The sequence below is a fragment of the Myxocyprinus asiaticus genome, chromosome 46 (genome assembly GCF_019703515.2).
Source record: "Myxocyprinus asiaticus isolate MX2 ecotype Aquarium Trade chromosome 46, UBuf_Myxa_2, whole genome shotgun sequence".
In the NCBI taxonomy this organism is placed as follows: Eukaryota; Metazoa; Chordata; class Actinopteri; order Cypriniformes; family Catostomidae; genus Myxocyprinus; species Myxocyprinus asiaticus.
Window position 1 is genome coordinate 14640001 of NC_059389.1, and position 27448 is coordinate 14667448.

The following is a 27448-nucleotide window of genomic DNA, read 5'->3' on the forward strand; positions in this document are numbered from 1 at the left end:
ATTTGGTCCCCATCAATCCTGAATATGTGGTTACATCCTTGACTATGATACTCTAGCAGACAATGTAGCCTTGATTTAGAGAGCTGTTACATTCATAAATTAATTCCAACAAAGAACAGACGTGAGGCGCATATTTGTCTGAAGGCGCATTTCATGATCATGTTCGCAATAAAAACATAATCATTTACATTTTAGACACGTTAATGTTTTGATTAGCAATTAGTAATCATTTTAAATTAGCCATAGTTAGTTAATAGTTCTTTAATAGTTAGTTAATAGTTCAAATTCAGTAATTATTATTATTCCTAACTGTGAACTACCTCAGTCATCGGTGCACTATTATTTACTGATTGATTAATCATGTTTCCACATTAGTTAATAGTAGAAACTAAAGTGTTAATGTAGAACTACTCATTTGTCCTGCATAGTTACCTATTAATGACGGACCATTATTGAAGTGTTACCCGCTCGGTATACTGCAGCCTTCAAAGGACCATCCTAGCTAGCATACAGCCTTCGAAATGAGACAAAGCTTTTATCTCCCTGTCGAGTGCCATGCAAAGCATGCTGGGAAATAGAAATCCCCTGCCCAGTTTCAGTAAAATTTAAGTTCCTGTAAATTTAAAGAGACAAGTTCATTAAACTCAAAACAATAAAACATTTCGGGTTACTTAAAAGGTGTCAGTTTCGTGAACTCAAAAAGAAAAAGAAAAATCTAAATACTCATCAAGGTTCATTTATTTGAACTAATTTGTATGATTTATTTTTTCCCTACTCAAAACAATTAATTATTTTGAGCATTAGGGTTAATGTGGTAACCTGCAATTGCTACCGTAAGGAGATACTTCTACCTGACCTAACACTTAAAAATGTTTTGTTAGTGTAATATATTCATGTTGATTCGGGTATGTTAAAATATATATATATATATATATATATATATATATATATATATATATATATATATATATATATATATATATTAACTTGTTTTTATATTTTTTTCCACATATGCACCTGCTGCAGTCTTTTTCCACATATGTATATTAATAAAGGAATGCATGAATGCATGAATGAATGAATGAATGAATGAATGAAAGGTGAGGAAATTACTGAGGAAAATACTTTAAAAAGTTAACTTGGTTTATTATGAGTAAATACCAATAACAATCTGTTGAGATTCCTTACATTCTTTTTCAATCAGCAAGGTATTTAAGATAAGGAAGGCTAGACAAGGATTTAACCCTAATTTAATTATAATATTTTTTTGCCCGTGTCGCTGGCCCACATTTTTGTTGCTACGAGCATTTAATTAAGCGCTTGTGTTTTGTCTGCGCCGCTCGCGTCCTTCCGTATGGGGCGTGGACGCGTCCTGCCATGAGCGCGCAGTGCGCGGACAGCAGGCGCAACAGAGAGGACTCTGCGCCTGTCCGACTCAAAAAAATAAAATAAAAAATATATTTTAAAAAAAATGGGTATTGAAAAGGGAAAATTGGAGACCAGTGTCATTATGGATGAGGACGAATTCAATAAATCGATTGAACCTATACTTGGAAAGAAAACGAATACGTACACACCGGCACCGGAGAGGGACCCTAAAGATATTAACACATACATAAAGGTAGGTTACAGCTTTTTATCACTCATTTCTTATTACTTATTTCTGTCGGAATAAACATTGGTGCAATAAACGTTCATATTGACAAGTTCATATTAGCATGCATTAGAAATACACATTTATTTTTACGCGCCTCTGTTTACGTGCTTTATAATTCATTTTGTCATAGTGAGTAAACAAGTTATTTTCGACTAGGTATACTGTTGCATGTGCATGTAATTTGTTAGTCTAAGTATTTTGCGCACTTTTGTCTATTGTTGTTTTATTTGTATTTTTTTCGTATTTGGCTCCACAGGTTGGCTTTGAAGACGTCATTGCTGAGCCCATCTCCACGCACAGTTTTGACAGAGTGTGGATTGGCAGTCATGCTGTGTTCGAGCTGATGAAATATGTCTTCTACAGGATCCTCACGACGTTTCTGGCCGTTCCAATGGCATTTGTTGGAGGGATTGTTTTTGGGATTCTCAGCTGTATACATATTTGGTATGAAAGGATTCTTGTTGGGCACCCAGTTACATTTTCCATTGCCCAATTGCAGAATATTTGCCTTGGCCACTTCCCACCTAGATAACGACTGCAAAAGCTATGAATAGAAGAAATGCCACCGAGAAAGTGTTATTGGTTTCATAGCTTAGCTTTTTTCTTATTATTGAGATTAATTTTAGTTTTAATTGAAGTTCAGTTTTGTACAGCACATATAGGCATTTGCAGGCATACTGTATATTTTCCAGCTCCAGCAGCATTTGTTTACATTAATGTAAAGCCTTTTTTTTTTTTTTTTTTTTTTTTTTGCATAGTAGTGTAATGTATTTCCACTAATGGTGGAAAAGTCCTCACATAACTCACACTGGATTGTTGGTCAAGTGTTTTCCTCCGACCTCTTTAGCAGTTTGACACATGCAAGTCGAACCTCTGTAAAAGTTGAAGATTGACCTTTGTATGTTTAGGTCAGCAGCACTTTAGTGATCAATGTTCCTGAGTTATACACTGCTTCTTAGCACAGGTGGCTGTTCGTAAACTTTACAACCCAGTGTAACAGTGGTGACCATATTAGCTTAGGAATGAGAGGTTCTGACAAATTAAGATCAAAGCAACCACCCAGAACACTCTAGCAATTGCATAGCAAACCCCTTGGCAACCATCCAGAAAATCTTAAAATTATTAGACTGTTATTACAAACTTTTATAAAAATATTTTTATTTAAATATTTATACATTTTGTTTTTTAACATGTAGCTGTGGACGTGTGCTGTAGATACCAAAAACACACTTTACAGTATATGAGCATGGTACAATATATCACCTATTATTCATTCCTTATGAGCAAATAATGATGCCTGACAGATCTAGCATATGTTCAGTACAGAATGTCTACAACATCAGACTTTCCAAACATTTCAGAGTGCATTTTTACAAACAGAGAAACAAATTCACCAAAATATGATCATTATGTAATTCCTATGTATTAGTAAACATAGTAATGAGCTCTTTTCTGTCTACAGGGTGGTGATGCCTGTGGTCCAGGGTTGCATGATGACTTTGCCCCCCATTCAGGTGATCTGGACCAGCTTGATGGACATATTTATAGGGCCTCTTTTCTTCAGCATTGGAAGATGCTTGTCGTCCATCAGTGTCAAGACTGTGCAAAACTGAGATGTTTTGGTGTATGTAAGCACACTCTACATTGAAGTGTTGCATGGTAACAGCAAATTACCACTCAGCTTGAAAGCCAGAGCTGGGTTATGCAAAATTTCTGATCTATCACACCTAATACTGCTCTATGTGACTATCCATCTCACTATTAGGTGTGTGTGTGTGGGGGAGGGGTGGTGTATTTCTTGGATAAAGGCCTCCTTATTGAGGGTTATTAGCTGAAGGATTGTCTATCCTTTACTTCCGAAATGAAAGAATTTTCTTATATTCCATTACACAATTGCAATATTCATTCCGTTGTTAAGCCACTGACACATAAACTCCTAATGGGTGGTGTCAGTGTGAATATGCTTCCTGAGTACTGTTATGTAAGTGTAATTAAGCATTTGTGTTATATATAAAGAGATTTTTACCTTAAGATTAAGATATTGTGCAATTGCAATAAGTGCATGATGTGCTATAGAGTTGCAACACTAAAAAATTGTGCAACTACTTCCAATTGGGCTGTAGTGGTTCTAAGTTAATATTTATATTGTTAAGTGGACAGGTTTTTATCAAAACAAGATAATGTTGTTGGGATTTGTATGATATTAGCAGGGCTACTCTGATCTCACACAGCATTTCAGTGTACAAACTATGATTTACAGGTACATGCCTGTTACAGAGTCCATTCTGCACAAATTTAACACATTCTCTGTGTGTTCTTTTTATAATGATGTTCATATAAACCATTCATAATGGTGATTAGCTTGCCTGCAAAGTTGCTTTTTACATGCTGTTTGCCATCGATTGTGCTTTGTTAATGGCTCCACCAAGTAAATGGAATTTTTGAGTGTGCAGTGGAACATTAGAAGCTCAGGTGCCATTTCCTCACCCCCTGTTCAATGATGTCATGTAGCAAACATGCTGAACACAACTCAGCTTAAACTGAATGGCTCTCAGTTCACCAAATAAAAAATATTTTTTTGAACTTGAAGATGTGTTTTCTCTTTTTGAAAATGATGGACTTTGGGTTTTTTTCTTTATTGAGACATCATGGAAATCACGAAACAAGACAGAAGCTGTGATGTTAAAGTGCGCGATTTAGCGTGCTGTTTGTGTAATGAGAAAGCCTTCAGGTGAAATGTTGAACGCAGCAGTTCTGCCTAAGGATGACTGTGTACCCGAACCTAAGATAAAATAAAAACCTAGTACGTTCCTGGAGAAGGGTCTGGCCCTAGACATGCAATCTCTAGTTCTTGACAGCATATTTTTATTAAGTCTCTTTAAGTATTCTGATTCTTTTGCAGAGTACTTTTAAGTATAGGCTACTATGAGCTGCACAATAATTTTTTTGGAGATATTATATCAGCTTTTGTCTGCATGTTGCAGAAATAATTTAGAATGGGAAACCATATAGGCTAGACCAGGGCTATTCAACTGGCGGCCCATGGGCCAATTCCGGTCCCGTCTGAAGTTTTCAGTGGCCCATCTGAGGTTGTCAGTTGTCTTAGGGGCTGTTCACACTGATCTTGTTTTGTGTCTGTTCATGCTGTTCTTCAATTGTTTTCCTATGTAAACTTGAGCTAGATGCATGTTGCGCCGCTTTTCAATGTTTTTACAGTGTCTTGTGCAAGAGCACTGTGTTTTTTAGAGTTTTTCAGAGGTTGCGCTGCGAATGATAATTATCCGTCATTTTGACGGAATGGGAAGATTAAAGAACTAAAATCATGGTGACTGATAAGCGTGAGATTGACGAAACAAAAAAGTTATGTTCATTAATTTGGTCAAGAAAACATTTGATTTAAAAAGTAAAAAGTTTAAATCATTGCATATATAACAAACTTACACTTGGGTAATGTCGGATGCAACATCGCAAACAATAATAAACTTCATTGTTGTTGTTTAATAAAAATTTTATTATCAGTCTTAATTACTCTCTCTGTTATGGACCACTTTTGAAAGCACTTTTTAGTTATGTTTTTTATTTATTTATTTATTTATTTTTTAGAATTTTCTGCTTGAAAATTGTTCGCATGAAAAAAGTTTATATTGTATGTATATTTTGTAAAAAAAATATTATAGACCTACTATAACACGATATCTGATAGAAGCCTTTTGTTCAAATATTCCTGGCACGCATGCATCAAAGATTTTTTTCCATCTGGTCCACTTGTCGATGAAGTTGAATAGCCCTGGACTAGACCAACACTCTTCCTGCTTCTTGAATTTACTTCATTAAAATGAACTAAAGCAACCCAATTCTAGAACATTTTGTCACAACTTGATTTCATTGCATTCTATCCAAGTTTACTTAATCCATTTGAGTTGGGACTACATGAATACTTTTTGTGGTGGTAATGTTGCACTGATGAAACTGCACTGAAAAAAAAATGACTAGTAAAATTTATTTAAATTCACAGTTGCTCTAAGTAAATCTCAGTGGTATAAAACTAAGTAAAATCTATGAATGTAATTAATTTTAAAGAAATGACTTATTTCAATATGTCATGTTTTAAAGTTTCCTTAACAACATGTTTAATCATGATTTACATGACATATGAATGCTTCCACAGGGTATCTTAATGTATGCTATGAAGTCTATGAAACAACATCACCCTGCATTACTGATGATAGACAACAAATATCAGAGCATGCAGACCTCAACACTTGGTACAAAAAACACCATGAGGGTGACAATCAACAGATAATTATTATTATTTTATCATGAATGGCTAATTTTGTGTAGAAAAGGAATTTGAGACTGCACAAAACAAGAAGTTACCAAATGTAACAACAAAATTAACAATAAAAACTTGCAAACAGTGAAAAAATTCAAGCTCATTAATTATTCAAGCCCCGTGCATGCTGGGAACACCAGCTTTGAAAAGTTAAGTAAAATTTACTTATTTTATTTACCAGTGAAATTTATTTAAAATTAGCAAATAAATATTAAAAGATTTTCTAGTTTAGGACTAATACATGACGACACATTGTAAAAATAACAAACAATCATAAATAATATTTATTTATAAGCTAGAGTATTCATTGTTACATGTTTGGATCAGAGTATGTGAGCGGAGTGGCGTGGATCGGCATGTTTTGCCTGGAGCGAGGAGTGGGTTTTTAAAAAATCAGAGCATCATGGTTTTCTCAGTCCAGAAGCTCCACTAATGCTCCATCATAGGCACAACACCTGTTAACGGCCCTTAATGCAGTAATTCACCACATGTTAAACAATGTTAAACACTATTCGCATGAAGGAATGATGGAATTTCTGATATAACCAGAAAGAATGTAATAAACAAAAATACAAATGTAAAATCTCGCAGCACTTGGTATTATTAGACCTCCAGCACGAAGGTTACTTTTGCTTTCTGTTACTTTCACGCTCCCTATTATTGAGTTAAGCTTGCGGTAAAGCTTGACTTAACTACATGCTCATGTCTCGTCTCTTTATTCCTACATCAACTGCTGTATATTGAAAATTAATGATAGGATGGTGAGGGAGAACACGAGTGGGGAGGTGATTGCCACGATCAAAGGTTTGTTGTGAAATCCTAAAAGATGTGTCCAGAAAACACGATGATAATCCGTTCACATGTGGAGAGAAAATCTAAAGGTCAGTAATACACACACACACACACACACACACACACACACACACACACACACATATATATACTCTATTAAATATTTTGAATTATCATATCATCATTCTAATCTAATGCATCGCAATCTTAACTGGCTATTATGTCCCACGTTAAATAGAATTTAACTTTTAATGATCTTATTAACTGAACAAATCAATATGTTAATATTGCATATTTGACTTTAATTGATTGCCATCTAAATTTATTTTGCTGTCGTAGGCTAATTTATGCGTTATACATTTGCAGATGAAGAAGCTCAGCAAATGCGAATAGAGGTAGATTTAAAATCTTTAAAAAATTTCAAAAGCTAGTATTTCTAAAAGTGAACTCTGCATTAGACATATAGTTTTGATAGTTTTATCTAGTTTTGATTAAAAAAAATGTATAGATCATTCTAAGAATGTATTTTTTTTGTTCACAGAATTATAGGGCAAGGTTAATTAAAAGAAGGGCAATAATAGAAAATAACAGGCAATAATTAGGCAATAATACATATGTTATATAATTATAAATTATAAGTTTTATTTTTTTTATTTTGTATTTTTTTTTTGGTAATTTTTATTTTTTACTTTAATGTTTGTATTTTTTCATCTAGTAATTTATTTAATTGATCAAACCCAGAGAATGTTGCCGACATGTTTCAAAAGTAAGCTATAACATTTATTTAATTTAGTCTTGGGCTAATGTTAGTGTTCTAATAAAGCACATTGTAGCTTTTCTTCTACTATTGTGTATTTATTTTTCATTGAATACATCTTCTGCATTGAAGTTTGTGATATTTAAAAGCTACTTTTTGCCATGGAGCGAACACGGAGCGGGGTTTCTGTAATCCAAGAGCGCAGAGCGAGCGAGGAGCGGGATTTGGACAACCTGGAGTGGAGCTGAAGCAGAATGATTAAAGATTGCTTTGAGCGCGGAGGGGAAATTGTTGCCGCTCCACTCCACTCACATACTCTGATTTGGATGTAGAATTTACTTAATATTTTCAGGTTCATGCTTAAACTAACTTATTTAATGTAGAAAGTACTTAATTGCTTCTGCTATATTTGCTACACCACAAAAGAATTTTTTTCAGTGTGGGCAGGGGATTTCCATTTCCCAGCATGCTTTGCAATAGACTCGATGTGGAGTAAATGTTAAAATTAAGTGTTATTTTGTGTGTTTTTTTTTTTTTTAATCAAGATGAATATAAAGGGGGATACTTGTTAGTCTTTAAAGTTTTGTTATGTTCAGATTTAGAAGAGTTCTGTTATGTTGGAGTTTTAGGGGTAACCATAATGGTGGAGGTAGAAGCTGCACATGAAATTTATTGCTTACTTCATTGGGCAATTGCTGTTCAAACCGTAAATTACCAAACTCTATAGTGCTTCCAACCAGTATCTATTTTGCATGCTTGCATACACTTTCCCTAGAAAGTACATAAAGAAATAAGAGATTTATTTGAGTACCTTTGACGTGTCTTATTTTGTTGAGTTTACCCAATTCTACACGGTTATTTCTACACAAATTGTTTGTGTTGAGGTTACATCATAATTTTAATGTAAGAAAGCTCATTTCAAACATGTAGAAATGTTGTCCACAATTGAATCAAGTTCAGTAAAAGCGCTATTTTTTTTTTGTGAATAAATTTTGTTACGATACACAATCATATAATATACCATAAAATAATTATATTTATTATACAATGGATTACAAAGAACTTAAGTGCTCTCTCTTTCTCTTAAACCTGCCCATGCATAACCCTGCAAATTTTACCTAACTTAAAACGACCTTTGTCCACTATCACTGTCCTTTTTGTTTGCATATTTTGCATTGCTCCTCACCATGCCAGCACCTGATCTTGGTAGACAAATATTTGTTAGCGCCAATAAATTAACACTAAAAGTTAAAGAAGTTAAACTAAAATGTAGGTATAAATAAAGTAAGTGATTATAGATCAAGAAATAACCAGTTGGACAAGTGTGGGGACAAAAACAAGAATATTCGTTGTTGAAAATAATCCAATGTGTCTTAAAATAGCCTACAGGCTATTCTGGAATGCAAACCGACCCCAGTATAGTCAGTATAGTTTCAGGTTTATATACCTCAAGTGAGCTTCACAGGCCATGCATCTTATTTGAGTGATTCGCTTCTATCCTGCCCAATTTGGGAAAAATCACGTCAAAATCTCCACCACTAATACTGCTAAGTACCGTGAGTGGCAGGCTAATGAAGGGTTTAGGTCTCACAGAGCTTGTCCTCATAAGTGACTGAGAAAAACTCCCAATCCGTGCCATACGGACCAGATAAAACGTCATTCAGTAAATAAAAGATGTGCATTATGGAACTGTAGTACAAAGAAAAGAGCGGGAGTGCTGTAAGTGGAGGTCGATTGAGTTTCTCGAGTGAACTTCCCACTGTGAGCAGTCCACACGCCTCCCACACTGAGTGATTGTCTTGTTTCCACACACATCTGATTGCTCTTCGGGCACGGGACAGCATGACCAGCGGATACAAGGACGGGACACCTGAAGAGGTAAGGATGACGCTTATTTTACCTCAGAAATCTGTTAATTTTATGTCAATTATGAGCCTTCATGGAGCAGGAGCACGCTTTCGTTTATTTTTAAATGCAATAGAAATTAAGCTGATTGAAGTTGGTTCTTAAATATATTTGAAAGGCGGTGTATTGGCAGCTTGGTCCAGTATTGGCTATTTTTCGCGCGTGTTGCTGGCCAATTTGCCGTCTTATCTGTTTCTGGCACGCACTTGCGAACATTCTTTCTTCATCTGTGGCAAACCTTCACTCGTTCCTGAGTACTGTAATACATTACCTCCCACCTCCTTCGTTGAGCAAGGACATATTTCCACAAACATAGAACTGCTGGGAGTAGTAAATTTAAAATAAATCCAGCTATTGCGCGTGGAATATGTGCTTGTTACTGTTAACTGAGCAGCTCACAGTTACTTCTCATCCAATATTATGTCTAATGTGAAACAAGTAAATTAAAAAAAAGTTTTAAACACTTTCTAATGTGCACATGTTTTTAATTGTAAGTGTGTTTTCCATATTTTTTGACTGTATTAGCGAGGAGAGCGTTGCATGTTGCATGAGCGTGCGCAAAGTGTTAAATGACGCCCCCTTGCGGTGTTACGATGTAAGTCGGTTTCAGAGGGGTGTGGTGCTTCACTTCTATCCGTTTAAAACCATCCCATGCCAGGGCTGTCTGCAGAGTTGCGCGCTAGTCCCCTCCACGCTTATGAACTTTGCTTCATTTTCTGTTTTCTTTGGAACCGCAGGAATACGCACACTTGCCATTCATCAGGAAACAGGGGAACATTTACAAACCCAATAATAAAGAAATGGATAACGACAGCATCAACGAAAAGACACTTCACGATTTCCACACCAAGGAGATTGACCTGGTCAACCGGGACCCAAAGCATATAAATGACAATGTAGTCAAGGTAGGTCAAAAACTTACACTTTCCTTGCATTATGCATTTTTTACCCCTGTTTTTCTAAAGAGTCAATGTCCATACAAAAAAAAAAAAAAAAAAAAAAAAAAATATATATATATATATATATATATATATATATATATATATATATATATATATAATTTAAGTTATTTATAGGCTAGATAAATGCATGAAATAATATACTGTAGGTTATATGAAGCATCCGCTAGCAGTTTTTCTCAAGTAACTTAAGAAATGTGTTTTTAAGAGAATGCACTTTTTATATACTGCAAAAAATAACGTTTTCGAGAATAGAAATGTCTATAACAGGAGTCAGTGGTCACTATTTGTCACTTGCACTGGAAACAATTAATGCAAGCAGATCTCTGAAATGTGAAATGTTTGGATTGTGGCATGACTTTGTGAAAGTTTAATACGCTCAAGACATACTGCTGTGGAAATTCCTATTGACGAGCTTTCAATGGGAAAGTAAAGCCTTTTTTATAGAGGAAATATTAAGAGCTTCCTGTTTTGGAGACAAGGTTGTACACCTAACATTCTTAACAAAACATTTTCCTGGGCGTGTGGGATAATGCCTTGCATAGCAAGCTTTCCCATGAAAAAAGAAAAGTTGTGAATTCTTTTGAATGGCATTTAGGGATTCAGTTGTGATGACCCGATGATACAGGAATGCATGGCACCTACCGTATTAATAGCTGATCCACCCCTGTGTTCCCACCTCTGCTACCTTATTCTCCTTCACATTCTATCTCTTTCTCCCTCCCACCACAATATGACACTGAGTCACCTCCCTGAGGATACATGGAATTGAATAGTTCTTATGATTTGGCTGTAAATTGGATCCAGAAGACACAGAGAGCACTGAAAGAATATGTCTATTTATGATGTGAGGTTTGTTGAAGATTATGGGATTGATGTCACAAGGGATTGAATAGTCGCACTCATTTTGTGCCGTGAATGCACAAAACCTTTTATTTTTTCCTTAAAAGGGTTCGTCTCGCAGTGGTCTTCCGTAGGAGAGCGTAGCAGGGAATTCCCATCTCCTTTTTCACAAATTCTTCTTACACGCACGTACCACCCCCCCCCCCCCACACACACAGGGCGTTCCTGCAGCGGGATGTCCAGACCATGATGCACACAAATTCTAAGTGCACTCCCACAGACATCCACATCAAAGATCCTTGTGTGCTGAAACACATGCGTAGCTTTCCCTTGGAACAGAATATTTTCCTCTCATAAAAGTGCATTCTTTTAATAGCACACTGGAGCAGGATTCCACATGAAAATCTAGATAGTGGGTAGTCTATGGACAGACCACGCAAAGACCCCGTTTGACCGTTGTGCCGTGTCTCGCTGTTTATTCAGTGCCTCGTGCAGTAATGATGTATTTTTTATGCTGTGTCAATTTAAAAGGAAATTCAACCTTTAAAATGTGTCTCGAGACACCTGCGTTCTGTTGTGTTTGTTGCACTGCGTCTGTTATAGCCCAAGAATGTAAGTGATCATCAGTGCTTGGCACACATCCAAAATTCGAATGCTCATTTTAGCATTCTAATGTGCATTTTTATTTTAAATTCAACAAATATTCAAATTTCAAATTTGAATTTTACAGCCTTACTTATAACCTCAGTCACCATTCACTTTCATTATATGGAAAAAGTGCAGTGCCAACATTCTTCAAAATTTCTCCTCTTGTGTTCCATTGAAGAAAGTAAGTAATATGGGTTTGGAATAACATGAGGGTGAGTAAATGATGACAAGGTGATTTATCCCCTTTATAAGTCACTGCATATTTATATTTTGAAATGAGTCACATGACTTGTCCTCATGGTTATGATTTAGAAAAAAACTAAACAATGTAGTTGTACGTCCTCAACAATGTAATTTTTTTGGCTCTACTGTTGTTCCAAATATAATATTTCAATGCATAATCTGCACTGTACACTGGTGATTTATTAGCTTAGTAGACAGGTCATATATTATCACAGGTCCTCAGGTTTGAAGAATTCAAGTTGAGCGTTATCGAAGAACACTGTGCAGTCTGCTCCAGAACTGTTTATTTTAACTTCATAGTTGTAATTTTCAAGTAATGGAAACTATGCATCCAGCCAATTGGGATATACTGGAGATAAATGAATGGGGAGGACTGGGTTTATATAGACTATTTAATTTGGACTTTCATTGCCAACTTTAGCCATGATGGTTTCAAGTTCTTGGATAAGTTGTAATTTATCATTTTACTATTACATAACTTCAACAACACTCACTCTAAAAACATTCATTTTAAGGCATTATCTTTTGCAAGATCTTCATAAACATAGCATTGCTTAGTATAAGTTTATTTAGGTTTCGTTGACACAAAAACCATCTTGCGGACATGCTCTTTTAAAAAAGTTTTTTTTAAAATAAATATTAGCTTTATCTTGACTTTCAAGGGTGACTTTGAAGAACAGAGTGTGTTCTTTTTATAAGTATAATCAGCAGTGCCACAGCTGTAATAAACACATCTGTATATAGAAGCAGGTGTACTGCAACACAGATAGAATGTTTGCCTGTTCGACAAATACCTAAACTAAGCTTAAAGGTATAGTTCAACTGAAAATGAAAATTCTGTCATCATCTACTCACCCTTATGTTGTTGCAAACCTGTATGGGTGAACTATCCCTTTAAGATGTAAGGCTGAATAAATGGTTTTAGTATATTAGTCAGAGGCCTTTTCTAAATGTTAATGTTTGGTGTCAGGCACAAGTCTAATCTGTTTATGATGCATAAGGTTTAAAATATAAACTATAAAGCATGTGTGTGAGCCAGGTCGTACCAGTCTGGATGAAGCAGAGCAAGGTACTGTACAATGTACAGAAGCTGTCTATGAGGAATGTAGAGATGGGTGAAGGGAAGGAGAAGGAATGGCACTGTTTATTCCAATGTCAGTTGAGTTCAAGAGTTGATATGGATGAAGGAAACTTGCTCTATATATATAAAATGCGAAGGTCAAATTGGTTTTGATTAAAACTATAATGTATATGTAAATAATGAGTTCTATACCTATAGTTGAAACAAAGCATCCCAGTTAAATTCACTGTGAATTTGTTAAAAAGTAAAATGTGAATGGCATAAAATCAGTTTTGAACTGAAAGAGAACACAAATTGAATAGTAATATGCTCCATTTGGCAGTCTCCAATTTAAAGCTTCTTGTTCTATAAATTAGTAGTCCTATATGAGAATACTTAAGTTTAATGCAGGTAATATATGTGTATCCTTTCTCTTTAGACAGTTTTTTGCATTATGTATAGACATACTCTATTCACATCACAAAGGTTCCTTCCCAGTCCACCCAGAATATGAAACTTTCCTTTGTGTTGCAGGTCATTTTTTCAATTGTTCTAAAAAAGCCCAGCAACACCAAGGAAGGGCTAAAGTTTCTGGACCAAAAACAGGCTTAGTTTAGTTTTACATGATCATTATCCACCATCTCTTTGATTCTTCTTATTAAGCAGACAGTTTTTGCTGCTGTACCTTATAAGTCCGAAACATAGTCTACACAAGTATATGAACGCAGATGCTTCTATATGGGATTAGAATTGTTTCTAATTAACATACAAATGGAAAGAGATTCACAAATAAAAAAATGGTTCTCAAATAAATTGAATGAGATCCACAAATATATGTAAGGAGTTTCACAAAAATGAAATAAATTAACAAATAAATAAAAAAATTTGATTTATAAATATATGTTAGGAGTTTCACAAAAATAAAGTGAATTCACAAATAAAAAAAATGATGTACAAATATGTTTTAACTCACAAACACAACTCTGTCCAGCATTCATTTGTGGATTGCTTGCTGTGCATTTGTGAATTCTGAAACACTTCTTGCATGAGAGCTGCAGGCAATCCACAAATAGGTGGACTCCACCCATCATCTACTCAAGCCAATCAGATAACGGCCACATTACTCTGACCAATCGTAGCATGTTCTATCTTCAACCAATCATGCTTCGTTTTACTGTCAGGCTGGGACCAGAGTCACAGCGCTCTCATGAGCATGGAATCAAGCACATACAGATATGCTCCAAGGCCGTAAACTCTTAAAGAAACGGACGCCATCAGAGGAAAACTGTGACTTAAGGTTCGTATCATTTTCTCTCAGTTATAAAAATGTGTATGTCTTGTTAAAGGTCGACAGCTGAAAATTGTCCATTTGTAGAGTGTCCTGATCATTAGCTTTATAGCTAACCTGGCTGACTGTATGAGTCTGCTATTTTAATTCAAACCAAGTTTCTTGACTGAAACTCCTAGCTACATAATGGAATTGTATATATGTGTCGTCAAAACCTTTACTCTTAATGTTACATGGCAGATCCAAACAGACACACTACTACACACTACAAAAGATCAGTAGTACAGATAGTGCCTTTATAAAACATGAATCATAGATTATATTAGGAGCTCAAACCATAAATTAAACCCTATATTACACAGTGTACAAGATCTGCTATGGCAATAATTTGGTTTCACATTATGTTAATGTATTTAATAAAAGCAGTTGTATGGTAATATTTATTAGAATTTTGCGTTTGAGCACTTTTGTGTGAATGTTTTAGGAGGTACTATAGACGAGGTCTAAAATACAGCTTCATGTTCTGACAGTGATAATTAACTCATTAGTTATTTCCCCTGTGTACTGCCCATCAACTTTGAGCACTTGACTCACATGCTTCAAAACTCATTGGTTCCTGCTCCAATACAGGACACCTTTTAAAATGTATAAGATGAGATTCTTTATTTTTCTGTTATGTCAGATTTCTTTTAAGTTACAATGTCATGTCTTGAAATAAAAGTGCAATACAAAATTTAAATAAACCATAACATTGTCTTTGAGTTGACTTACTTAAAAATGAAAATTATTTCATTTACTCACCCTCATGTTTTTTAAAAACCTGTACTATTTAGTTTCTTCTGTGGAATATGAGAATACATTGTAAAATGTAGGTGCTGCTAATGAAGCTGAAATGAAAGTGAGTCTGTCAGTCCCTGTCATTATTCCTGACATCTCCTTTTGAATTCCTCCCACAGAAGAGAGTCAGTCGTTTGGGTTTGGAACAACATGAATATGAGTATAAATGATGACTCATCTCATTTGACAAAATATTTTTTGTATTTAGTTGGCAAATCTTTTATTGAGTTCTCAAATGCCTAGCAAGGCATTGTTAGTAGGTTTTAAAGAGTGTCTGTTTTTTTTGTATTTTAACACTTTAAAGCAAGTCTGTTGGCTAAAAGGCATGATTTTTTTTTTTTTTTTTTGTTACAAATTACAGGTTGTCATGTATGTAACTACAAAAAACATTCAATTTTAGGTCATTTTACACACGCAAACACTGGAATTGAACATTACAACTGGAGTGCTGGCATTTTTCTCGATTTTGTTGTACATGAATATCCTTATTGCCACGTCATGGTGTTGTATCATTTGTCTGGGACAGATACTCCTAGTCAGGGAGCATTCTGCACAAATTATTGGAAAAAATAATAGTTACACATTAAAAACAAATCCATTACTGTATAGAAAAGAACATGTTACACAAACAAGATTGGGCCATGGAGCTTTGTGATGTCTTACCACCAGTGGCACAAAAGTCCCACAATTGTTTCCATCTTTTTGTGATGTGGAATAGTGTTATTATGGTTAACACAAACTAAAATGAAAACTAACTAAAACCATTTTCGTTAACTAAAATAAAATTTAAACTGGAATTATTTGAAAAAACTAAACAAATAATTTTTCTTAACTCCAAAACTAACTAAAATAAAAATAAAAATGAAAAAATCATTTCAGTTTTAGTTTAGTTTTAGTTTTGGGCAAAGTAGGACACTTTTGGAAATTTTGCATTTCTTGGTTCATTTATAATTATGATCCAAACACACATAACCTGACATTTTACCTTTGAAGAAAGCTTAGGATGTCTTCTTCCTCAGACAAAAGCAAAAATGCAGAAATTCTTAATACTGAGAAGTAGAACTTTTGAAAACCCTCTTTTGACCAAATCCAAGAGGAAAAATTATTCTCTAGAAAGTATCTAAGTATTTAGAATACATTTTTTATATTTTGTATGTTTACATCATAAATCATTATGTAACATTTACAAACAATTCACCTCAAATTTCTGTTATTTTCTTTTCCATTGCTTTTCCCACCGGTGGTCATGAAATGAGCTTTGCCACACATCCCAATGTAAAAATAATCAATTTAAAACCTCAAAAAGATTAAAAAAAAAAAAAAAAAAAAGAAAAGAAAGAAAAGAGAGAGAGAGAGAGAGATTTTGCCCAAAAAAGACAATTCTCTTATTATTTACTTACCTTCATGCCATCCCAGATGTGTTTAACTTTCTTTCTTCTGCTGAACACAAGCAAAGATATTATAATATTTCAGCTCTGTAGGTCCATACAGCACAAGTCAGTAGGGTCCAAAGCTTTGAAGCTCATAAAGCACATAAAGGCAACATAAGTTAATCCATAAGTGGTTTAATTCATGTCTTCTGAAGAAATCTTAACGGTTTTGGGTGAGAACTCCTTTTTTACTATAAATCTTGCAATTGCAGTCTACAGGAAAGATCGCCAATGAGACTGCTGATGCCAAGATTTACAGTAAAAAAAGGATACTACCTTTATGTGCTTTTTGGAGCGTCAAGGTTTTTTACCATAATGACTTGCATTGTATGGAACTACAGAGCTGAGGTATTCTTCTAAAAATCTTCGTTTGTGTTCAGCAGAAGAAAGAAAGTCAGAAACATCTGGGATGGCGTGAGGGTGAGTAAATGATGAGAGAATTTTCATTTTTGGGTGAACTATCCTTTTAATTGTTTACTTCACAAAGATTAGTTAAGAAATTATTTATAATCATCTAAGGAAATTCATATGGATACAATGGGGATCAAGTTTAAATGTCCTTTGTCACTTTACCCTAATGTTATATGGTTTCTATGTTATAAAATTTGCAACATTTACAATCCAAATTAAACATGATAATACAACTAGATAGAGGTAACACAAGACTGCCCCGAGAAGTGTAATTATGTTAGACATTTTTAAATGATACCAGTAAATGCTTCTGCTTTGGCAGCCATGAAAAATACTAAAACTAAAATATAACTAACAGACAAACTGTCTACTAAAACTAAAACTAATTTGGAATGACAGATTGATATAAAATAGAACTAAATTAAAAATAACTAAATAACTATAATAACACTGATGTGGAGCAGAGATCACCAGTTCTCCAGTATCCTTGCAACTCTTAATATTATTATTATTATTATTGTCCTCCTGTATCTCACAGCCCATATACTAACTGAACAAATAAGTGAAACATGCATTGTTTTACAGGGTTAACATAATTATTTCTTGTGAGTAACACTGGACTGCTCTGCCATAACACTAAGTGCTAAAAATATAAATCCTTTGAAATATAACTTCAGTAATTTTTTTTTAATACATTAACATAATGTGTAAATTATTGCCATAGCAGATCTTGTACACTGTGTAATATAGGGTTTAATTTATGGTTTGAGCTCCTAATATAATCTATGATTCATGTTTTATAAAGGCACTATCTGTACTACTGATCTTTTGTAGTGTGTAGTAGTGTGTCTGTTTGGATCTGCCATGTAACATTAAGAGTAAAGGTTTTGATGACACATATATACAATTCCATTATGTAGCTAGGAGTTTCAGTCAAGAAACTTGGTTTGAATTAAAATAGCAGACTCATACAGTCAGCCAGGTTAGCTATAAAGCTAATGATCAGGACACTCTACAAATGGACAATTTTCAGCTGTCGACCTTTAACAAGACATACACATTTTTATAACTGAGAGAAAATGATACGAACCTTAAGTCACAGTTTTCCTATGATGGCGTCCGTTTCTTTAAGAGTTTGCGGCCTTGGAGCATATCTGTATGTGCTTGATTCCATGCTCATGAGAGCGCTGTGACTCTGGTCCCAGCCTGATAGTAAAACGAAGCGTGATTGGTTGAAGATAGAACATGCTACGATTGGTCAGAGTAATGTGGCCGTTATCTGATTGGCTTGAGTAGACGATGGGTGGAGTCCACCTATTTGTGGATTGCCTGCAGCTCTCATGCAAGAAGTGTTTCAGAATTCACAAATGCACAGCAAGCAATCCACAAATGAATGCTGGACAGAGTTGTGTTTGTGAGTTAAAACATATTTGTACATCATTTTTTTTATTTGTGAATTCACTTTATTTTTGTGAAACTCCTAACATATATTTGTAAATCAAATTTATTTATTTATTTGTTAATTTATTTCATTTTTGTGAAACTCCTTACATATATTTGTGGATCTCATTCAATTTATTTGAGAACCATTTTTTTATTTGTGAATCTCTTTCCATTTGTATGTTAATTAGAAACAATTCTAATCCCATATAGAAGCATCTGCGTTCATATACTTGTGTAGACTATGTTTCGGACTTATAAGGTACAGCAGCAAAAACTGTCTGCTTAATAAGAAGAATCAAAGAGATGGTGGATAATGATCATGTAAAACTAAACTAAGCCTGTTTTTGGTCCAGAAACTTTAACCCTTCCTTGGTGTTGCTGGGCTTTTTTAGAACAATTGAAAAAATGACCTGCAACACAAAGGAAAGTTTCATAGTCTACAAAGGTGTTGAAAACAGCTTCTAAAAAAGAGAAGCCTGACCTAATGATAAATTAATTCTTATGAAGTTAATTCTGGACTCTCTTTTGCATACAGGTTGACTTTGAAGACGTGATCGCTGAGCCTGCTGGCACCTACAGCTTTGACGGCGTGTGGAAAGCCAGCTTCACCACCTTCACAGTAACCAAATACTGGTGCTACAGGCTTCTGACAGCCCTGGTGGGCATTCCGCTCGCCCTCGTATGGGGCATCTTCTTTGCCATCCTCTCCTTCATTCACATCTGGGCAGTGGTGCCCTGTGTAAAGAGCTACCTAATTGAGATCCACTGTGTCAGTCGAGTCTACTCCATCTGTGTGCACACCTTCTGCGACCCGCTGTTCGAGGCCATCGGAAAGTGCTTCAGCAGCGTCCGGGTCACCACCACCAAGGTGGTGTAAGGACAGGGAAATGAAAAGAGCCAGAGGGATAGGGTGGGATGGGGAAATGGAAACCAATGTCCAACACAGGGCGATAAATCTTAAAGAAAATATAACTCTATAATAAAGAGGGCAACACAAAAGTGAACAGAGATTGGCTTTTGAGCGGTTGCACTGTATTTTGGTGGCTATAAGAAAAGACACTCTTCACTGTCTCTGTTCAACAAGTCCATGATCTTAGTATCCTCTCCACTTTGGATTCCAAGGGGACATCTGTAAAAAATTCTCATATTTTTGTTATTTGTTTGCCTGTATCATCGTAAAAAAAAAAAAATTCTGCCTTACTTGTGTTGAATCTGTTGTTTTATTGACCTTTTTATTCATTCGTGTAACAACGTAGTTAAATGGTAGTATCGTTGTGGTGCTTAAACAACTAATAGTTTTGCTTTGTTCGGTATTCTGTCTGTCTTCCGTTTGGTATATGTGTACTCTCACCCTTAAGGCCAAACTTTGGTGTCCGCGTTGCTGGAACGTCTCACGCACAGTGTGCGTGACACAAATTTTGTCATCAGCACCGTATGTGTGGACTCTCCACATCCAACCTAGTTTTTAAGACATGCACGTCATCGTGCATGTGCCTGCTGTTAACTGTGCTAAAAGAGTATCGCAAAGCAGTCGTAGTGCGCTTGTGGTCAAAAGAGTTTACTTTGAAAGGCTGAGCTCTTGACAGTGTGCAAGATGGAATGGCACACAGTAAAACGAAGTATAGAACATGTCCTTACCAGGCGCAACAAGTTTTGGGCAACAAACAATTTGTCTGTCCACACTAAACGCAAAATGGCTGCACCACGTGACACAGCCAGTCGACATTTGATTTTGGACCAGTGTGGTTTCATGGTGGGAGGGGTTACCCTGTACAATAAGAATCAATGAATATAATCGCGATCTTCATTGATTCATATTGGTTATTGATTCTTAAAATCCCATAACAGATTTTTTACTTTTACCTTAAAGTTTACTTCAGTTTTGGTTGTGTCCATTATTATATGTGTTCAATAATTTTAGCAATTGAACTGCATAATTTGAGAATTTATTTCATATGTAAGTAAAATAGTTATTATAACTGAAATATTCCCAAATAAATCAGAATTTAATCGAATTGTATTGTAATCTTAATAGAAAATCAAATCGAGAGATTATGAATCAGAATTGCATCAAATCAGAAAATTTGTATCGATACTCAGCCCTGCTGTACAATCAAGTTGACAAAATTGCCTTTTGTAAACTTCAGATTTACATAGAAGAGACAGCTTTTATTGCTTTACGCCTGAACGTGCTGCACCTGGTTCGGACACTGTGTTATTTGCGGTCATCACTGGGGTTTGTGAAATCTAAATTTTTTTTTTTTTTTTTTTTGGTAGCTGGGGTTTGGGAGATTGCCTGAATTTTAGTGAAAAAGTAGGCATGGCCCTGCTGATGTCAAGACTGCCCGTCACACTGCATGTTGCCACTGAAAATGGTGGATGGCCCAAACACGGGGCAAAAGAGTTGCACTCACTGAACCCTTTGTCAACTCAGCATATACTAACAAAGAGACTGTTCCTGGCTCTATGACACATAACGCTTCAAACTGGTTGTCATTGCAACAGCTTTATGATTGACAGAGAATGTCTGTATACCTTCCAGAGAGATGTTATGTGAATTTAGCTACTCAGCTTAACCACACCAAGGACATAAACCTAGTGGGGTCTTCTAGCAGCCGTGAAGATTGAAAATTTTTTATAATGCGAAAGCACATTACCACAGCATTAACACAGACATAAACACATGTTTGCGGTCTTTGAAGATGAAGAACTTGTTTTTATGGATTTTTATTTTTATATTGTTGCTTCTGCTGGACAAAGTGACGTCATTTGGGTTGGAATTTTGTCCCTGCAAACATAAACAAACCCGTCTGCTTCTCCGTTGGTTCACTGTCGGACACAAACACACACACACATACACATACACATACACACACTAACAAAGACTGGCAGCAAACTAAAGTAACCGGCCTCACAGGCTGCTGCTAAATTGGGGTATATTATTTTTTATACTGACGTTAAGCTCACTTTTTTCACCTTTTTGTCCACCCGCTTTGACTCAGTCACCTCTTTGTCTACCTGCTGTTTTAGTATCTATTGCAAAACATGTTCTTAAATTAGTCTGCCTCTGTAGATGAGACCATATTTTTATTCATATTTTATATGAAAACTAAAATTGTCTTTCCTTGCTTTTACTGTAAAATGACATAATGCTGTGCACATTAAAAAATGTAATATAAATTAAGTTGATTTTTATTTGTCTTTATTTGTGAATTTATTTGTGTTTTTCAAGTAGTGAGGCTACTGAAAATTTAGAAACATGCCTTGCTTTCTTGTAAGAAAGAACAATTTGATTAAATGGCTTTGCTTTAGATTTAGGACTTTGTTTAAAGCCCTTCTGGGGTTCTTGAAACTCTCTGTGGTCATTTTAAAGCTCTCTGCATTCACGCACAAAACTGGCACAGTCCTTGAAGACATGCCAGTTAATATTGCTTGGTAAACATTAGGCAATGTTTAAAGTGTAGCCAGTTAAACAGAAATAAGCACCTAGGCTCATGGATACTGAAATAAAGTGGAGTGAAATAAATTACAAGGATGCTTATTTATCTTTTATATTCCCCTAGTGAGCCTTTGGACTGCAAGTATTGAACCAGTGCTTAATGCTAAAAGGTAGCAGGTAAAATATTGGGTGATACTGACAGTATCAGCCATTCATATATTCAAAATATCTTTTTCTATTGTTGGAGAAATTGTGGAGAAAAAAAAGCTCATTACACTCAAATTCTATATGAGTGCTCTAAATTGAATTGAATTGAATTTATCGGTTAATTTAATATTTAACTACACAATAGAAATACATCAAAAAAACCTAATTTTGGGTAAAATGCCATTGTCCTTAAGAAATAAAACTGAAAAAAATATATTTAGGGTAACAGAATAGCAGCTGTGAAACAGATGACAAAACATTGGCTTAAACTAGAACCCCCACAATTTCAAAGATGGAGAGAAAAGATTTCAGAAATATACCAAATGGAGAAAGCAACATTTAAAAATAATAATAAAAGTCTGGAATGTGAACATAAATAGGATTTGCTTAAAAATATTATTAATTAATTTAGACAGATTGTTTCCTTCAGATTCTTGATTTTTGAACAAAATTAGTTAAAATATGGGGTATAATGTCCTATCTCATTTAATATTTAAAAAAGGACGTGATGCCTTAACTTTCTTTCCATTTTATTTGAAATAAAATATAAGATGTAATGAATGAATTGCACGTTATTTATAGAATATGTTGTAATGGTTATTTGATATGGTTAAAATAACATCGTGTTTTTTTATTTCTCTTTCTTGATGTACAATTTGTACATTGTCTTTAGTAAAAAAAAAAATACAAATAAAAAAAAATTGAAATGCAAAAATAAAAAGCATAAAAAAGGCTACTACTGATTAATTAAAAAGTGAGCACTTGGAATACTGTATGCAAAAATTGGTATGCAATAATAAGACGTATTTTGTGTACTGCTTATATTGCTTATTGCTTATATTATTATAACTTCAAGTAAAATACTGTATGTTCATCTCGAGTCCATGAAAGAAAGAAGGGCTTGAGCTTTTAATATTTTATAAACGCATTATTTTTGCAGGTATCATATTAATCCATCTTACTGGCTGTTTTATAGATACCCTAATATATTTTGTTTATATTTTCAAAGATATTTTTTGCACTGGTTAAAGAGGGTAAATGAAATGCAATTACATTTTTTATAAAATACAACACTCTATCTGCTGAAAATCTACATTTAGATTCTCAAATAAATAATTTATCATGAAGAGTCGATTTTGTGGATTTAAGAGACATGGAGAGTGATTTGATTCAGAGATGTGTCAGAGATGTCATTTTACTCAAAGCTGATTGGTTCAGAATCTGTTAGCGATCTGTAATCCAGAACGAAAGCTGCTATGGAGCAGGTTGGCCGTGGGCCGTAAATTGCTGTGGCGATGAACACCGCTAAAAGCCGACCAACTTTCATGGTACCTAAAACCTGGGGTTGAGGCAAACTAAACTAAAACTTACCTGGCTAGCCACCGAAACTGGCTTCATGGTACAGGCCTCAGGAGTAACTATATCTCATTTCTGGTTGTTGATGACTTGATTGCAATCCGTAGCCTATCTCTTGATGAATGTTTTTGAAAATGGTCATGTTGCAGGATTAGGTTAAATTACCCATAGATCAGTAGATATTGTATGTGTAAGTTTTTATTTCTAGCTAACAATTAGCATGTGGTACCAATATCGGCCACCAAATGCCACTATCCGTAAGCATGAAATCTTATGCTGACAAGTTGACAGACAACGAGAGTTATTTTCTGTTATTTCTGTTCCTGTTATTCTTGTTTGATGACCTTCAACACATTCTGTCACCTTGTCAAAATAAGATGTCATGCTTACTACAGTGGCACCTGGTGGCTGAGGTAGATACCACATGCTAATTGTTAGCTAGCAAAAAAATTTAAAATAAATAAATTCTAATGTGTTGCCTCTTGAGAAGAAAATACATTTTAAGATACATTTTTTTCAAAGAATATAAAAATTCAGAGAAAAAAATGTGTTCAGAGAGAGAAAAATAAATATTTGCAAAGATTATTTTTTCTTTCTTTTTTTTTTTTTTTTTTTGCGGTTCAGGGCTTCCGTACAATACACTTTTTCTTTTTAATAATCCATTGTTTTCACATGGAGTTGAGAGTCACTAGGTTGATTAAATGTACTATTACAATGTATTTAAATGACACTGAATACAGGATATCACTTGTACTACATTGCCTTCTTCTATTACACCCTGTGAAAGTGCAGTTACCTAATAACATGGAAGATTTATAGCTTTGGAGAGTACAATTCAATTTCTTTCAGATGGTGTTATCGTCTGAATATGAATCTACACAAAACTTGGCTGTGTCCTGCAGAGGTTTGCACTGGGTCATAGGTCTTCTGTCAATGTGCAAAAGTGGATTTGTACTTGGCCATGTAGAGTCATCATTTTAAGTTAACTGTAGACATCTCATAGTAAACATCACACGTTGAATAGAACAAAGACAATAGTCACAATCCAGGTTTGTTTGTGATTACGTTATGGCTTTTTCAACAGAGAATGACGTCTTCTATGATACAGAACGGATGGTAACTTTCTCTGTATACCCCCACAGAGTCCTACTACCAGGTGTTCATTTCCACTGGCAGCACAGTTGAATCATTGTCACCATAGAAACAAACACACCAGAAAAAACAAAACAAAAAAAAAAAAACAGTATACCTCCTGTTCACTGTATATTCAGCTGCCTGGAAAATTTTAATCAGTGGAAATGCCCTCAACTTTTGTCATCCTTCTGTCATTCTGTTATCCTTCCTAGTACAAATTTCTATTGTTTTTGACATTCTGAGGATTAAAGGTATGTTTGAAACATGGTGTCTTTTTGTGATAACTGTGTTTGTCAAACCTGCACCCTGAAGTGGAACTAGTTTGTTTTCCAAAGTTTTTTAGGAAAATTACCCATTGAATAAACAAAAGAAGGATTTTAGTGATTAATGCTGTTTGTAAAAATGTAACAAGACCAGAAAAAATGACCTTACTGGGATGAAGGGTAATAACCTAGACTAAATGGAAAGCTCTTTGTTTTCTGTATGGGCTTCATTCCATTCAAGTGAACAAAAAAGAAGGATATCTGATTATAAATAAATCCTAAGACTGTAAAGTTCAAAACATTAATTAGATGGTTTTTTTTTTTTCTTCTTCTTCTTGGCCTGTTGTGGAGCAGTTTTTAACATCTGAACTTATGTCAAATGACCCCGTTTCAAACAATGCCAACTGGGTGAACTAATCAGCTTAAGTGCCCTAAAACTTTGTTTTGAGCATATCTTTAACCCTAAAGTTTTTAAAGTTTAGCTCAGTTTCCCTGTTAACCCTTAAGTGCATACCTCGGGTCTTTAGTGAAACGGGACCTCATTCCACCCCTTGTACCTCATCCATTTTTTGGAGTTGTGCCCACACCTCTTTAGTATTCTTCAGTCTTTCTCTTATATTTATTTTTTATGATTTCTTCATATTTATATATGTTTACTATCACATTATAACTATTAATTTTAGTACAAGAGAAATGAGTACTATATTCATACAAATAAGTACTATATCGCGTTGATTTTCAGTGCAACAATGGGGAATTATCTGTACCCCATAAATGTGCACACATACATATTATATATGCTATTGGTTACTCAAGGCGGCACTGTTGTTTCAGTGATTGACTTAATTTACATTTGACATTGCTATTTGATGAAGAAACAATGTGGAAGTAAACTATAGCAAGTGTAACACATTCACAGTAGGATATGGCTATTGTCATTTGGGTGTACTACTGAAATTATGTAAGTTGCGCATCTATTTAGACTCAGTAAGTGCCTGAGAAAATATGTATGTGTATTGTATGTGTTATGTGTAGCTCAAAATATGTTTGACAGCCAGTGGTATCTCATGAAATTTCATTGTGAAAGTAATTAATCCTGTTCTAGGTTTGTCCTGATTTGTTGCATTATCTCTTTGCTATATTAAAAATAAAATATTAAAATACATCAAAATATATTTAATTAATTTTTTTCTAACTGCCTTGAAGATGTTTTTGAAAATTTGACCATATCTGGGCATTTTGTGATCCGTTTGTGGTAGATATAAGTGCCAGGCAGGGCTGTAGCTAATGAGGTGAAAGGTGGTAACGATTCTAGGGGCCCACGGGTCCAGGGGGCCTACAACAAATTTTAAACTGTATTTTTTATACAAAAGGGGCCCAGACCAATATACAGTCAGGGGGCCTAGAATTTCTTGCTACGCCCCTGATGCCAGGTCTCTAAAGACCAGAATATGTAAGAGAGTTTGGTGAAATTCCCATGCATTTAAGGGCTAAACCTTTCCTGCAATAACAATCTCCATTCCATTTCTCAATATATTATGATATTGTAACTGCCCACTCGAGAAGTTTGCCCAATATTGCTTTTATTAATAGATACATCATCTTAGCTTCCTCTCTGGCAAGGATTCTTAAAATTGACAACTTACAGTTTGACAGATACAAATTAGAAGTAAAACTGCATCTTTACATCAGTGTATTGTTTACGGCATTAAATACCATAAACTGTAGCAAGATACTAAGTCCTGCTGTTATGATCAATCTGTGCTTGTCAGCAGCCAATCTTTGAAATGGTCATGCAATATGGATGTCGAGAGGATGGTTAAATTACTGCTCTGCTGATGAGCACAAAAGCAAAGAGCCCCCTTTCAAATGAACCATGACAGGTTTAAATGGTCAGCCATCAATCAGGGTTTACAGTAGGAGAATGACCAGGTCAGCAGTAACCTGGATTCTACTGAGCGTGGTGGTAATAAATTAAACATGAGACTAAGTTAGGCTCAAGGTGATGAATAGTGTGGGTGGTAAATCTTTATGGATCAGCTCTGTAGATTATCTCTGGTGTCCTCCCTCCATTCACTCTGTGTCAGACAGCAGATCACACCTTTTATTGATGAGTTTAAATCTAATGTGGGACAGTAAGAGAGTGCACTGTATGCACCAGGTCACCATTAGGTGGCGTTAGAAGGCCTTGAATAAACATAATCATAATCTCTAGACTGAGTAACCCTGTGTATGAACTTTGTGGCACAAACACTTGATGATGACATATAATATTCACATTTGGAGTTATTACAATAACATGTTGATCAAATCTGACCACAAAAATATTTTTGAAATGTGTCATGCTCACAAGACCTGTTATAAAAACAGTAACATACAATGGCAGATGGTGGATAAATACTGCATAGTTGGAGAGAAAGTCATAGGTCCAGAATTTCACACT

General features: G+C 35.0%; 2 protein-coding genes across 2 annotated transcripts; both read left to right on the top strand.

Annotated features, from left to right (window-relative positions):
* The first annotated feature begins 1357 nt into the window (after positions 1–1357).
* Positions 1358–4246, top strand: LOC127436270 (caveolin-2-like). The gene is made up of 3 exons (XM_051690320.1): positions 1358–1621; positions 1914–2101; positions 3120–4246. The coding sequence occupies exons 1-3, from the start codon at positions 1472–1474 to the stop codon at positions 3268–3270; spliced, it is 489 nt and encodes a 162-aa protein (XP_051546280.1). The 5' UTR covers positions 1358–1471; the 3' UTR covers positions 3271–4246.
* A 4972-nt stretch (positions 4247–9218) lies between these two features.
* Positions 9219–21801, top strand: LOC127436269 (caveolin-1-like). Its single transcript, XM_051690319.1, has 3 exons — positions 9219–9417; positions 10182–10349; positions 19142–21801. Exons 1-3 carry the CDS (start codon positions 9382–9384, stop codon positions 19481–19483), a joined length of 546 nt encoding a protein of 181 aa, XP_051546279.1. The 5' UTR covers positions 9219–9381; the 3' UTR covers positions 19484–21801.
* The last annotated feature ends 5647 nt before the right edge of the window (positions 21802–27448 follow it).